Source organism: Eulemur rufifrons, chromosome 19 (genome assembly GCF_041146395.1).
Source record: "Eulemur rufifrons isolate Redbay chromosome 19, OSU_ERuf_1, whole genome shotgun sequence".
In the NCBI taxonomy this organism is placed as follows: Eukaryota; Metazoa; Chordata; class Mammalia; order Primates; family Lemuridae; genus Eulemur; species Eulemur rufifrons.
The window spans coordinates 39301098-39316891 of NC_091001.1; the positions used below are offsets into that span (position 1 = coordinate 39301098).

The 15794-nt window shown below is 45.3% G+C and overlaps 1 protein-coding gene across 3 annotated transcripts in view; it reads right to left on the minus strand.

Moving 5' to 3' along the window:
• Positions 1-6793: 6793 nt before the first annotated feature.
• IL1R2 (interleukin 1 receptor type 2) overlaps positions 6794-15794 on the minus strand; it is a 37136-nt gene continuing 28135 nt past the window's right edge. For 2 of the 3 annotated variants that reach the window (XM_069494291.1, XM_069494292.1), the window contains exons 8-9: positions 14246-14388; positions 11935-12249 (exon numbers count right to left, since the gene is read on the minus strand). In XM_069494291.1, the coding sequence (XP_069350392.1) occupies positions 12083-12249; positions 14246-14388 (310 nt within the window). In that variant the 3' untranslated portion in view covers positions 11935-12082. Of the gene's footprint in view, positions 6839-11934; positions 12250-14245; positions 14389-15794 lie in introns of those variants that run through there. The other variant, XM_069494290.1, reaches the window with a different exon arrangement.

Here is a 15794-nt window from a genome sequence, read left to right on the forward strand (position 1 = left end):
AAGAACAAGTGTAGGAGTTAAGAATGTGGCATCTGGAGCTAGGTATAAGGGTTCAAATCCTGCTTCTACCCCTTACTAACTTGGTAACTGAGGCAAGTTACTTAAGCCTTCTTTTTTTTTTTTTTTTTTTTTGTTGAGACAGAGTCTCACTTTGTTGCCCAGGCTAGAGTGAGTGCCGTGGCGTCAGCTTAGCTCACAGCAACCTCAGACTCCTCGGCTTAAGCGATCCTACTGCCTCAGCCTCCCGAGTAGCTGGGACTACAGGCATGCGCCACTATGCCCGGCTAATTTTTTCTATATAGATTTTTAGTTGTCGTTCTATTTGTCGTTCTATTTATAATGTCGTTCTATTTTTAGTAGAGACGGGGTCTCGCTCAGGCTGGTCTCGAACTCCCGACCTTGAGCAATCCACCCGCCTCGGCCTCCCAGAGTGCTAGGATTACAGGCGTGAGCCACCGCGCCCGGCCAAAGTTACTTAAGCCTTCTAAGCCTCAGCTTCAGCATATGTAAACTAGGGATATTGTTATTGGCTTCTTCATAGGTTTGGGTAAAGGAATGCGATAATGTCTGAAAAATTATTTAGAAAAAGCCTGGCCTAATGGCTCAATAAATGACAACTGTTCCAATTGGGGTGACCATCTGGTGCTCTGGGATCCCATAAGAGGGGCCTTTCTACCAGTTTAGGGGTTCAGGAAATGCTTCCCAGGGAAGACTTGAACAGGAAGGAGGACTCAGCCAGTTGGACAGAATGGGATGGAATTTTCCAGAGGCAGGAAACAGAACATGCCCTGACACAAGAGAGAATGGAGACTGGAGAGGAGATGCATGAGTTTCTGTATGGCCATCACCAGGCAGGGGCAGGGATGGAGCAATGGCAGGAGATGAAGCCAGAGAGCTAAGCACTCGTCCACTCATTCAATAAATACTTGCTGAGCATCTACCATGTGCCAAGCACTGTCTTCTCAAAGCTTCAAATACAGCAGTGAGCATAACAGACACAAACCCCTGCCCTCACCAAGCTTTGAGCAGACAGCTTGAATGAGGTAAATAAGCAGACTGAAAAAGGCCTCTATGTCTTAATTAAAGAGTTTGGGCTCTGACATGCAAGCAGTAGGCAGCCATTAAAAAATTAGAAGCAGTGGAATGATGCAGTCAGGTTTGGGCTTTAGAAAGAGCACTTGGCTTGCTTGTGGGAGGGTGGAGGCAGGGGACCCATGAGGACACTGTCACATCCTAGGCCAAAGAAACTGTGAAGCTGGGCTAACCATAACCTGAGCTGGAACTGCAGCCTAAGAAAACAGTAAAACTGTGGCACATGCGAGAACTGCATTTGTGTGCAGCCCTGAGAAATGCCTCTTACCCACACTCCTTGGTTTCAGGCTCTTCAATCTGGCTCCCCCTAGCTACTGACTCCCTGTAGAGTGTTCAGACTCCCAGGCAAGAATCTGATTGGTTCAGCTGGTCCCTTGCATCCCTGTAGGGCTGTAGTCCTGGCAACTTCCCTTTGATGGAAGGTGAGTGGCAGAGGAAGTTTGTTCTCCCTTCACAACCTTTCTCCTGTGCCGTGTCGCCCTTTCAGAGCCCATTCAGAGTTATGAGCTTTCTACCTCAGAGCCTTTGCTTTTTGCCCTACAATGTCTTACAGAATGCTCTGGAGAGACAAAGATCAGTCAGACCTTGAACCTGCCCTCAAGTTCCTCACAGTCTTATAGGGAAGAAAAGAGGAAAATGTGATTAGCATCATAGAAAGTAGAAAGCACTAAATGCTATAGTAAAGGCCCAGATAAGTCACGTGGAGAATTCAGGACTGGGAGAGATTATTCCAGTGTTTGGGACAGGCTTTATAGTGGAGGAAGCATTTGAACAGAGCCCTAAAGTGGTAACAGTGTTTGAAGAGGAGGAAATAGCACAGGAAAAGCCAGTTGCAGGAAAGCCAATGGTGTATGGGCAGTCTCTCCCCTCATGCCTTCCCTTTGGAGCATTCACACATGCACACAGGCATGCAACAAGCATTAGTTGATCACCTGCTGTGCACCAGGCTATAAGGACCTCCTCTTTTCTGAATGTCTTTTGAACAACTACTGGACTATTGTATTCTAGGACAAATGTCCTGTGGTAGCCTTAGGATGGGCCACATCACAGAGCAAATGAGGGCTTGGACAGCAGCCTTCATAAGACTCTGATCCTCCCCTTTGGGGCCTGGCCTCCAAGGAGATAGTCCAGGGGTACTCAAACTATGACCGCAGCCAACTTCCTTCTAAAGAACTGAACAGAAACAGCAACAACAATAAAAGTTGTAGTACAGTTGCTAGAAATAATGAAGAATTATTTGGTTTTTTAGGAGGTAACACCTGGTTCCCACTCCTGATGTTTCCTTCTATGTGGACACTCCAGACTCTTGAGGGAGGAGACATTCAGGACCTCATTGTGAGTTTCAGAAAGGAGCCACGTGTACATGGCTCAGTCCCAGGCTCCTGCTCTGGCCCTTGCAGGCCAGGCCATGGGTAGGAACCAAGCAGCTGCTGGGCTTCTCCATGTCCTGAATTCCCCAGGGCTGGAGCCCACATGGGGAGGCTGCAGGACCCCACATGTCCTGGGACTGGGCGTGGCAGTGTGCCCAGTGCTGGTGTTCGCCATCAGGAAGCTCTTTGCCACATGCCTAGAGCACACCCTCCAATGTCGGCTTGCCGTAATACAGGGAACACTCCACAACCCTTCTGCCTACTCTTTTGTCCTTTCTCTGAATTATTCAGAACTCAGCTGGGGAAAATGGGAGTGATAAGGAGTGGAATTTGTGGGGGAAATACGCGTGGAGTGATGAAAACATCTGATGTGGCCTGTGGCATGGCTCCAAGCCAAGGTGGCTCTGGTGACCCTTTCCTTGGTGACTTGTGGCAGCCTATATGGGGCCATGTGGCTGTGAGCTGTTTCACACTGGATAGTGGGCAGCTTGCAGTCTGTGTTATGCTCTGCCCCCTAGAACCTTCCGTTGGCCACTGCAGCTCATGGTTGGTGGGTTTGTGGATAAGCATACGGTTTTATCTCAAGGCTGTTTGAAATAGGATAGAGCTTGAGCAGGGAGCCAGGCCATGGGGTGACGAAGGCAAAGACATGGGCTTTTGGACACAGACTGCTGCAGCTGACCTGGAACTACCTTAGCCACAGGTGGGCGTGGTGTAATTCTAGGCAAAGCTGGATGAAACAGGATTAAGCCTTCTTAACACAACAGTGCTGCAATTAAACTACAAGGCCACTGAGTTCCTGTGCTGCATTGTCAGTCCTGGGCCTGAGTCGGCAGAGCCAAGTCACCTGCCCAAGATTCTGTCTCCTCTCAGGCCAAGAAGAGCCACACATAGAGAGGGATGCATCTTAAATTCATGTGGCTTGTCCACAAAATAGGAACTTTAACATATGCTTAGCATGCTGAGAGTTGCTGGGTGAGTTTTGATGTGATGCAGTTTTTGTTAGATGGGGTTGCAAGAGTCGTTTATTGAAGGAACTTGGCTGAAAACTCTATGTAAGTAGGACAAAAACAAAGGAAGGTACAGCAAAGAGGAAGCACAGAAAAGGAGAACACCAGGACAGTGGTACAGTGTCCAGCCTGGGAAGCTGTTGAACTGATAGTGCATAGCGGGATTACCCAATTCGAGGGAGCGAGAAGATGGACAGGGTCCTTCCAGCAGGCCCACTGATTTTACAGCTCCCAGTTAGAAGACCCGCGTGAGACAAGATCCAGAGGAGTGTGCTAGGATACATCAATGAATGAAGGACGGAAGGAAAGAACTTCTGGTACAGAAAGCAAAGGGCCCTGAGTATCAACACAAGAAGCAAGAAGTTAGACCAGGGGTTCAGCCCATGCAGCTCATTAGAACCCCCTGCAGAGCTGCGGAGACTCCGGAGCCCAGACACTTACAGCAGAACCCCTGGGGCAGGGTCCGGAGAGCCACCTCCCTAGAAGACCCCAGTGTGCAGCCGAGGCTGAGAATCTCCTGTTCGCTGTCACACATTCACTCGAGGCATATCCTCCCACTTCAGAAAAATACCTATGTGGGAGAAACACTACGCAGCATCTTGAACATTCAAAAGCTAGGGAAAAAATGCATACTAAAGAGCACATGGCGAGACAGCTGTCCCCTCACCAGGACCCAGAGGCACAGGCAGTGTGGGTGATCTGCTGAGTGTGCTTTTACAGCTGGAGCGAGGCTAGGGAAGGGACTTTTCCCTTGCAAAAGGTGCAGAGGCCTAGAAAGTTCAGCAGCAGGAGGCCGTGGTCCCTGTCGACCTACTGACAGCTAAGTGGAGAAGCTCTGTCACCAGACAGAGGCCGAGTCGTGAGCTTGGCGGGGGGGGGGGGGGGGGGGGGGCGCGGGAGGGGTAGGGGGGAAGCACGGTGAGAAGTTCTAAGTATGCTGGATGGGAGAGAAAGGCTCCCTGAAAGGCCAGGAGCCTGGCAGACTGGGCAGCTACCCCTGAAGATTTACACATTATTCAAGAAAGTTCAGGGTCTCAAATGCTGTGACAAGACGCACAGGTGAAATTTTCTCCAGATGTGATAAAGGTCGTGCTATCAAATTCCTGCTGGAATAACTGGCCAAAGAGCTACTTTCCCAGGTCATGGATTCTCGACTAACCACAGACAGCAGTGGTGCTCCGACTTCAAGCGTGCGTGAGAATCACGTGGAGGGCTATGGAATGTTGGCTACTGGGCCACCCTGATCTCCAGGCAGCAGATGGACCCTGGTGCTGCTGGACTGACGTCCACAGGCAGAACGCCAGCTGCTCCGCTGGCGTCATCTCCCCTTTGTCTTCAGATACCCCCAGGCTCTGCTGTGGTCACTGCCGACACTCGGTACAGGTTCTGGAAGCAACATTTGCCTGGGAAATCAGTTCCAGGGGCCAGGGAATGGCTTATTTTAAAATTCAGTGCAGGCGATCAGGGCTGTGCTAATCCAGGACACTTAAACACCTAGGACACTTTTAAAAGGGGACACGTGAGAAGCCAGGTCAATGTCCAAAGCCTAGGGAGCCACACCCTTCTCTGGAGAAGGCAGAAGACAGCCCCAACTGCAGTCACCTCTCTGGACAGAGCAGCCTTCTTGCTGGGACTGAGCAAGAAGGAACTGTGAGGGAGAAACGCAGACTCTAATTTCAAAATGGTTGAGGTTTGGTACACTTCCTTTTTGGGTATTGCCAAGGCTGTATTTCCATGCAACACTAACCTTTGCTGCTAATGCTTGCGAGGTTTTATGGTGGTTGTTTTACTGTGCTTCATAAAGAATATTTGATATTCTTGCAACAAAAGATAAAATAAAACTGGGAGCATATTTATTTTGTTGGCTCTTTACTTTTGGCCATTTAATTTCATGCAGAACTTCTGGTGAGCTGTGATAGACAGGGCTGGATGAAACTGTATTAGCAGTGAGTTTCTGACACTGTGACACCTGGGACCTTGCTGACCTGGGGACAGCCCCCTCCCAGGTTTAGCAATCCCTAGAGAGAGGAAAGGACTTGCCTGCCCCTTGAACATACCTTTCAAATGCAAACCAACCAATCCAGAGCGGACACACTAACCACCTGCTGTATGGATGGCTCACACTTATGGTCACCATCCACCATACACCCCAGAGCCCACAGAAATTATTCAAACCTGCCCTGCCTCGCTCATTCCTTCCCACAGAAACCACCACAAAGGCTCTGGCTTGCATCTTGCCCTCACCCCCTCTGCCTCTGACTCCCCTGGTGCTTCCCCAGGTGCCCTCCCGGCCCCTGGGGTGTGGCATGGCCCCTCCTGTTGGGATCTGTGGGTATAAATCCATCTTTTCAATGGCTATTGTCTCATCTGTTGGCCTCGCCACACTTGAATGATAAAACCTACATTTTATTTTTGGCAAATAATAAAATACAAGTGAGTTGTCAGCCTTGGACACAGCATAGTTTTGAAACAAATTTAATTCACAGACTATTCTTCACCATTTCTGAGCTTTCTGAGGGCTAAATCCACATGGCCCCTCAACCCCCAGCAGGCCCAGAAAGGCCCAGGAGAGCACAGCTGTACCTACCGGGAGAGCAGCCTCAGAGAGGGCGGTAGGACACTCTACCAGGCTGCTCACCGTCACCCCTGCGGACAGCAGTGCCGGACGGGCCACAGGCTGGCTGCAGTGTCCCACAGGCTAGCAGAATAAAAACTGGGAAATCCTGCAGAGGCCAGAGACACTTGCATCCCATTTCTGATGCTTCCTTCCCTCTGGAGGGGTCCTTGTCAGAGTCACTCTGGTCCCCCACAGATCCCAGGTGTGTCTTCTGGTGGGTTTGGGGGAGAAACAGGATGGACTCGGCTCAGCTCTTCTTCCCTCTTCGCGGCAGCCACACTGCCACCGGGAAAGCAAATATTTGCTGTGTTTCTGGCTTTAACCTTGACACAGACCACTTGGGGCCAGCTGTTCTCCAGCTGTCGCGTCCTGGGGTTTGGTATCAGGAAGCCCACTGTTGCTGCACATCTAAGCCACACTCTTTGGATATAATTAAACTAGGCAAGCCTCGGTTTGCTTATCTCTCAAATGTGAGTTACAATACATGCCTGGTAAATTTTTTTGAGGATTCGCTTGAGCAAAATATGTAAAACCTTGCACAAGAATATTGGCTTCCCCTCCTTTGTCCTTGCTTTTTTTCTCCCACTCTTCTTCATCTTGAGCTTTCTCCCCCTCTGGTGCTGGGAGAGGCTAAATAGCTCCTGGCCCCAGTGGGCTTGGTCACTGCAGGCTGGGCCATTTCTGAAGAGCCAGTGGGCAGCAGGTTCTGGGAGTTTCTCTGCAGGAGGCTTTGTTTTGCTCTGTTTTGTCTAAAGAAGAATGAGGAAGTGGGTTTTGCAAGTGTGCCAGAGACGGGGGAGGACACACTGGTGCGGGATCCCTGAGGGGGAGGAGTTATGTCCTCCACCACTGCTTTGGGGTCTGGCTGGCCACAGGGGCCACAGAAGGGGAAGCTTCCGGGAGTGCACAGGGAGGCTCCAGGCACCAAAGCTAGCAGAGGCTGCAGCCCAGGGTGGCAGCTGGATGGCTTGTCCACTGGACAGCCCCGGGCAGTGCCCTCTGTGGAGCGACAGTGATTTGTTGGAGCACAACGGCAGTAACGAGTAGCCCTGAAGGTTGGCATGAACCGCAGAAGCCAATGAGTGAGGACCGCAAGGACAGGAAAACAACCACAAAAACAGGAAGCGCTTTTGTGTGTCCAAGTGAGCTATTGGCAGGAGGTCATGGCCAAAACCAAGGAGAGTTTGAGAGTAGAGGCAGGAGCAGGGAAACAGCTGGGTTCCACTGATGGCATCCACTTGCTCACACAGGCTGGGCAAACCCAAGAAACACACACTTTATCTATGCGTTCAGCAGACACCTAAATGCTGTGTCTGCTGTGCTAGGTGCTGGGAATACATCAGCCAGCAAGAATGCTCCTGCCCTAGGAACTTACAGGAAGTGTCCATCCCATCCTCGCTTTAGAAGAGCCCCTAGGTATTCCCATAAGCATTTAAAATACTTGAGACATCAAATTTATTTTTTAGTGCCTAAATTATTTTTGGTGCTTATTATTGCTGTCTGCTGTCATCCTCAGTAAGTTCTTGGGGAAGTGGTATTTTACCATGTAAGGCTTATGTTTTTCCTATGGGCAGTGCATAGAAGTGCCAGGTTTCCAAGGACTATTTATCACCCTCTCCCCCGAAATTTTGTAGGGTGGGGGGAGAAAAAATTCACCTTCAGAACATTAAAACAATAAAATCAACATAAGATAGATAAGATCAGCCAAATTAAGAAAAGAAACTACCTTGTTTCATTTGTCTGTTTGTGTATGTGTGTAATTAGGATTGAGGTTCACAGAATTGGGTTGTCCTTGATTCAAGACAGATATTCTTCATCGGTCCTTGAATGGCCTGTTTCTTAACCTGTTTGCTTGATAATTAATTAGACAAAAATAATCCTACACCCAACGTGAGATCTAGAATTTAATGAAACTTACATCCTTCTAACCTATGCCACCCCTTGTCCCCTACCTGCCACCTGACATAATCACTGTCCACACACACACACACACACACACACGCACATACTTTTATATTTAAGAGCACATATACAACAAAACTGTATTTTAACTATAGATGTGTGTGTACATGTATGCTCACATAAAAGAGAGAGAGCATGTTTAGTTTTAGTTGCTTTTTATTTTATATACAAGGACATCATGCTACAAAATGACTTATTTACTCAATAATATATTTCTAAGATTTATCCATATTGTTGCATATTATTTATTTATTGTGTAGTTTCTTTTACCACTTATAAGATCCACTGTGCTATTTCACTGCAGTTTATGTACCCACTCATTGGTCTAGTGGGTATTTGGGTTGTTTCTACGTTGTATTTCACCCTTTATTATGGACGCTTTCAATCATACACAAAAGTAGAGAAAATATTACAGGGAAACCCAGTGCCATCACCAGCATCAACAATTGTCCACATAAGGCTGATCTTATTTCATGTTCTCCCACCCAGCACCGGATAATTTTGAAGCAAATGTCAGATATCACCCATAAATAATTTAGTATGTGTCTTAGAAGGATAATGACTCTTTCTTAAAAACATAACCATCTTAATTATCATGCTTCTTCCTTAATATTAGCATAAATCCAGCACTCAGAATTCCCCAGTCACCTTGTACAGCATGACCCACACTTCTGAAATCATGGAGGGAGGAAATGCGTAACCTGTGCAAGCAAGGTGGAGTCTAAAAAGCCGTTGGCGGTTCTCTTCTGGCTACAGTCAGCGGTTTTTCTGGGTCATTGCTGAAGCTGCAAGAATCTGAAGGTGGGGAGCTCCAAAGAGCGCTGGCGAAACCCCGAGAGGAGCTGGAGGAAGAAAGCCGCGCGGCTCCCAAGGCTGAAGACCAAGAAAAGGCGGAAGCACCCAGAGCCGCAGTGTGCAGCATCCTCACCTAATCCTGCCAGCTCAATCCTCGTTCCCTGTCCTTTCACGGGGCAAATCCTGACTAGGTGCTCATGGGCCTCTGCCTGCCCTTTTTACTTCTTCTCCCTCCTTGGATGCTTAGAAAATAGAAGAGCAGAAGAGATGAGAATAGGAAAATATAAAAGTGAGGGTCTAAAACTGCCTCAAATCTCCTTGGTCTAAGCCAGAGGTTGGCAAACCTTTTGTGTAAAAGGTTTGGATAGTAAATATTTTAGGCTTTGCTGTCTCAACTACTCAATTCTGTCTTCAAGGAGCAAAAGTAGCCAAGGACAGTCTGTAAACAAACAGTTGGGGCTGCATAGTAACAAACTATCTACAGAAGCAGAGGGCAGGACTGCATTTAGCCCACAGGCTGTGGGTTACCAATGCTTGGCCTAAATACAACCAGTTTTATTTCGGTCTATTCCTCCTATGTTTTTGATTTTTAAATAGTTGCTATAGTTGAAAAAGAAAATAGAGTAAAATAGAAATAAAAAATATAGTTAAAAGTTAATGTTGGCTGGGCGCGGTGGCTCACGCCTATAATCCTAGCACTTGGTAGGCCAAGGAGGACGGATCGTTTGAGCTCAGGAGTTCGAGACCAGCCTGAGCAAGAGCGAGACCCCATCTCTACTAAAAAAATAGAAAGAAATTAGCTGGACAACTAAAAATATATAGAAAAATTTAGCCGAGCATGGTGGCACATGCCTGTAGTCCCAGCTACTCGGGAGGCTGAGGCAAGAGGATTGCTTGAGCCCAGGAGTTTGAGGTTGCTGTGAGCTAGGCTGACTCCACAGCACTCTAGCCTGGGCAACAGAGGGAGACTCTGTCTAAAAAAAAAAAAAAAAGTTAATGTTATTATCCCCACTTATCAGATGAGAAATTTGATGTGCTATGAGATTAAAGGACTTGCCCAAGATCACAGAGGCACCGCGTGGCAGTGCTTGAACTTAAACCCAGAAAATCTGTCTTCAAAGTCCTTGTTTTTAACTTTTCTCCTTGTCTAGATGCAAAACCAATTTTAATACTGTTGTAGCCATAAAAATTATATTAAACAATGTATAATTTTCCCTTAGCATTGCAAATATGTAAGTCTTACAATCTTGACCACTATAATTGGTGATTGATGCATAATTTTTCATCATCAGGGTAATAAGTTTCACTAAATTATTTCATACGTGTAATGATTTTCTTTTATTGAATTACTTCCTAAGCTAAATTTCCAGGAGTAGCATCAATGAGTATCTCTCTGACCTTGTTGTCATGTATTGGGGAGGGGAGTGATGATTGTGGTGACTGCCAATTTCTGTGGTGTAAATACTCCAACAAGGGCCAATTTTAAGCTGCCAACATGACACCACTGAAAGAGTTGGGAAGAAATGCACACACTTGGCTCCTGCAAGAATGAGCAAGCTGGGAACCCAGTGCCCCACTGGCTTGATTCACGTTGCCTTTTAACTTTCCAGCACCAAATTATAAATGGAATTACAGGGTGTGAGAGTGACTGTTTCGTAACAGCTTTGATCTCACTTCTTAACACTCCATAGTTTGTGAGTGTATATTGGCAGCTCAACGTTGCTTTAATTTATATCTCTAATTATTACTGAAACTATCATTTTTCCATGTGTTCCTTTATGTGTGTTTCTTCTGCAAATTCCCTACTCATGTTCTTCTATCTATTAGGGCGATGATGCTGCTATACACTAAATGCTTGTGTCCTCCCAAAATTCATACGTTGAAACTCAAACCCCCAATATAATGATATTAGGAGGTGGTGCCCTTCAGAGGTGACTAAGTCATGAGAGCAGCCATCTATGTACTAGGAAATGGGCCTTCACTGGACACCAAATCTGCCAGCACCTGGATCTTGGACTTCTCAGCCTCTAGAACTGTGAGAAATAAACTTCTGTTGTCTAAAAACTACCCAATTTAGGGTATTTGGCTATAGAAGATACCTTTCTTAAACTTTGAACAACTCTATTTGTTATAGTTATTAATTCCTTGAACTTGTTTGACATAATTTCCTTTAAATCTTGTTTTTATTATTTTATTGTGCTGAAATTATAACATAATTAAGCCTGCCCAATTCTTCTACTGGTAGTGAACAAGGGGGAGTTCATCCTACTCTTTCATCTATTCTATAAATATCTATTAAATGCCTGATCTGCAGTCCTGGAGATACAGCGGGGATGAAAATAGTCTTTCTGCCCTCACGGATGCTCGTTCGGGTAGGACCACAGATAGAAAACAAACAAGCAAATATATAACGGAGGGTCTGATGGTGATAAGAGCTCTGATGACACAAAAAGGGTGAGGGCCCGGAAGGGATGGAAGGAGGTGCTATTTGAGAAAGGCCTTTGGGAAGGTCACATTTGACCAGATACCTGAATAGGTGAAGGAGTGAGACATGATGATTTTCTTGCCATTCGATTTTTTTTTTTTAATTAAGCCCATTTATCTATCCGGGTTTTTTTTTGTTTTTTTGCTGTATGATACAGAAAAGGCCCTGGTGATGTTTTTCCAGCTTATACACCATTATCTCAATGCTCTTCCTTCTCTTTATTTTCAGAAGTGTTGTTACGAAGTTGGGGCTATTTCTCAGTTCACCAGTAAGTTTCAACATACGTATTTCTCTGACAGCCCACTCTACTTTAATTGCTATTTTCTGGATTGCCCTCTCCAAAAAGTTCGCCAATCCTTGCTGATTCTTCCAGTTTCCATTTCTAAATGACCCTCTCCAGCCTCAACATGAAATTCCATTTTCCTGAAAGGCAAACTGTGTCTTAACCATCTCTGTATCCACAACACCTCCCATAAAGCCAGGCCAAAATAGACTTTTAATACATTTTTGTTGAATGAATGAATGAATGAATTTCAAAACTTATGTAAATGTTTTCCGCTCTTATTCAGGCCTAAGGGCACCTGATTCTCAGGAAAAAACAGAACTATAGTTCTTTACTACACACCCACCATAAACACAGCAGCTTTGCTAAACAACTGAGGAAAAGAACAGAGTCTCTCAAAAAGGCACAGCCACCTCCATAAGAAAGGACATACGTAGTTTGTGTTTGAATTGTTTCATTCTGTTTATTTTACTTGGGATAGGATTGGAAGTCTTGATGGCCAGTCTTCAGAGTGGTTAGACCATATGCTTTTCCAGTTCTGTGTCTGCATCGTCTGTGCATCCATAGTCCCCCCAAAACCAAGAAGACCAGCGAAACGGGAGCTAGCGCAATCCCCCAGGAGAACGTGGAGGTGGCTGTGGGAGGAACAGAGGAAGGTCAGGGGTTGAACGTGTTCTCCGTGCAAAATAAGACAGAGTAGTGCAGGTGTACAGAGAAGAAAGGAATTGGAGTTTGTTTTTCTTGATAAACGTGCATTGAAATCCAGAAAGTACCTCCCTTATGCCAAGATCAAAGATATTTGAGAATGACGTCTGTGGCATTAGAGAAACAAGCAAGGTAGGACAAATCTGTTAGAAAGAAACATGACAGAGTAAGGGGGCAGGTGCCAAAGAGCTAACTTTGTTCTGCCAGCAGGACAATGTGCGTTTAATATGCTCCCTGTTTACGTCTGAATTAACCAACTGTGACATGGCCAGGGAACAATCCGCCCTTTTCCAATAAGCATGGCTGTCATGAGGATTAAATAAAGTAGCAAAGGAAAACAAACTTTGAATAAAGGAGTTTTAGGTGCCAAGATTATTGCTTAGATCCAGCTATTTTATATTCTGTCCCTTGGTATCTCTGTGTTACGGAAATAGAGGAAGAGACTTTGGAATAAAAAGTTAAAAAGTAAATCTGAGAACAGAGTGTTATTAGACATGTTGTTGATGCGGCCAGAAGTCTACATGTTTAAGCTATTATTTGCCGTAGTCTGTTTGGTCATCCAAGAATCAACACACTCTCAGCCTATTTCTCCAGAGGATTCTTACACTTTAAAATCCACAAGGATTAGAAATAAGCAAAGCTGTAATTTTCTGAGCAGCCAATGGAATACACCCCTCAGTCCTGCAAAAGTGTTCTCTGGGATCAGTCATGGCCAGCCCAGTGAAGGACATGTAGGGACAGGGCTCATGCTTTGGAAAATTTTAAAGGTTTACAGCGTCAGGACCAGACAAACCACAGGTTCCCTCGGCTCACTAATCTGACTCCCAGAGGGTGGATTCTGCTTGTTGTGGGATCCCCTGTTTCCAAATGTGTACAGTCACAGTCTCTCTCCCAGCCTGCCCGCCTGGAAATGATCTGAAACATCACCCTTTGCATATACGCCCCAGTTCTCAAACTTCAACATGAAAGGAGTTTTGTAAGCAGAAGCCTTTGGCCTCTCCAGGAGAATCTGACTGGGTGGATCTGGGGTGAGTCCAGGGATCTGTATTTTTATCTGGTGGCTCAGGTGAGTGTGATGCTGGGGGCACTCAGAGCATAGCTGGAGAAAAGTGGTGTTGGGTGCCCGTCCTCACCCGAGGCTTGACCAAATCACCAGCTTTCCAATTTACAGTATGTCTGCAACAGCCTCCCCGGCAAAACATGGTGATGTGGAGCACTTTGTTTATTGGATTGCTGCAAGACTGTCCAGGGGCATTGCTGAGACTACAGCTGGGAGCTGCTGTGGTTTGCCTGCCGTAATTTTCTCAGGCTGTCAACAGAGACTACATGAACTGCACCTCCCTTTCTGCTCAACAATTAAACATTGAGATGAAATCAATTTGGTCAAAAACGGGAACATAGGTTTTTCTTTTCTTCTTTTATAAATGTCCTTAAATGGGCACTGGGTTGGTTTGACTATCATCTTGTACTTATTTCCTATTGTCTAGTGACTTTCACCTTAAAGCTGTCCTGAACCCTGGGTGTCTCCCAGTCCCAGCTCTTGGAGGATGAAGTTTCTCAACTTCAGAATAAAGAACAATCCACCCTCCTCTAGAGGTCATGCGAGGGCAGCTAATCCTGGTGACCAAAAGCAGAACCTCATGAGAACACGGGATATTTAAAAGTTTATTGCAGAACCATTTTATCTGTTTTCCAAAAATCAGCTTGCCACTTAACTTTTTCATTTGAGTATAATCTCCCAAAGTCCACCCTCCACCCTACTGAAAAAAAAAATCTTAAAAAATGGGAGATTTTCTTTCAGCACCCCACTGGCAAGCAGCACAAAGGACTTCCTAAGGAATCATGTAGAGAATGAGTAGCTTTCTCTAGGATCTATGGAACAGTCAACTCATTATTTTCCCCTTTCGGCTTCCCCTAAATACATACCTTCTTTGACTGTAGTGCGTAGCGTCTGAAAACTCCAGTTATTAAGGACAACACATTGGAAATCCGTGTTCAAATCCTCTCTTGTGACTGGATCAAAAATCAGTGGCACTTCAATGTAGTTCTCATTGTTTTCAGAATATTCCCTGAATTAGAAAACATTCAAGTGAACATGATGTGTCAAATGCAAGCTTGTCTTTTACCACATAGACACCCAAACTTTCTCAGTTAGAAGCATCTTGTGCTTAAGTCGATTTCAGGTTTCATAAAGTTAGGAGCACTTGCCACCATACTTGTTACTTATTTGGGACAGTCCATAGGCCTGTTCCTGAGGCCTGAAGTGTCACTGAAGACGCTGGTCACTGCAATAGGACACTGGTTACAATGAGAACTTACAGGAGCCAGTTGGGTTTGGAGAATGGAAAAGTTTGTTTTTTCAGACCCTTGATGAACAAAGAGCCAGTAGTGGGAACAGAAACATCTAATTTGGGGAAACGTGACTCTTTCACCAATGAATTGTTCACATATTGAAGGGCAGGGAGTTTCTAGGACTCCAGCCCCAAGTGGCGTCTCTTCTCCTTTTCCCTACAGCTGACTCACCCTGGAAACTCAAGCCCAGATCAGAGGGCAGGGGAGCCACTCTAGCTGGAATGGCCACCATGTATAATCTTAGAGGAGCCAAAGCCACTTCTCTACTACCTATTAGTATGAATAAAGACATCATTGAGTGGATCCACTAGGACTATTTTTGTTTTATTTACAGGGGAAAAATAGGCTCCTTTAAGTAAATGGATAGTATGAGTAAGCTGACATAGGGCATTTAGTTAAGGCCAAGTCTTTCGCAACAAGGACTTGCAAGCACACGATTATGCTCACCACACATAGTTTTTATCCACTAAATTATACCCAGAAAGACCTTTTTGACAAGTCATTCCAAAGAACACAGAAATTTGGCAAGCAAAAGTGCAGGCTAAGTCAAGTATCAAAACTGTAATTTAAAAAATACTTTATAATTTGAAATGTTGAATGGTTCCCATTTACAAGGTCTGGTTGTTCTAGTTTCAGAGTAAGAAAACATTTTCTAGAAATGACTGCTTATGAGAACTGAATTCTTTCTGCCTTTTGTTATTAACCTTCCTTAGAGACCGTGGCAGCCTGAGAAACAGAAGAGGTGCCTGTAGACACTGCGGCCAGGTCTCAGAGTCTTTTTAAGGGTTTATAAAAACGTTTAGCAGTCAGTTTGCAGAGTGGGGAATGGAAATTTATTATAATGGCTCCAAAACATTTTTTAAAATCCTGCAAAAATCAAGAAATAAATGTTTCAAAACCTACCAAATGCAACATCACTACCAGCTGGTCACCTCATATAAAGTTTGAATCTTAAGATAATTTTTAGCAAAACTCAATTTTTAAAATTCTAAAAAGCCAACAGCTTAGAATAAAAAGTTACTTTTAATGTGGTCTGTGTGTTATATTGATAAGTCGGATATGACATTGTCTTCAAAAGAAAGAGTGAAGCCTACGAAAGTCTCACAAGAGAAAACCCTGGCCC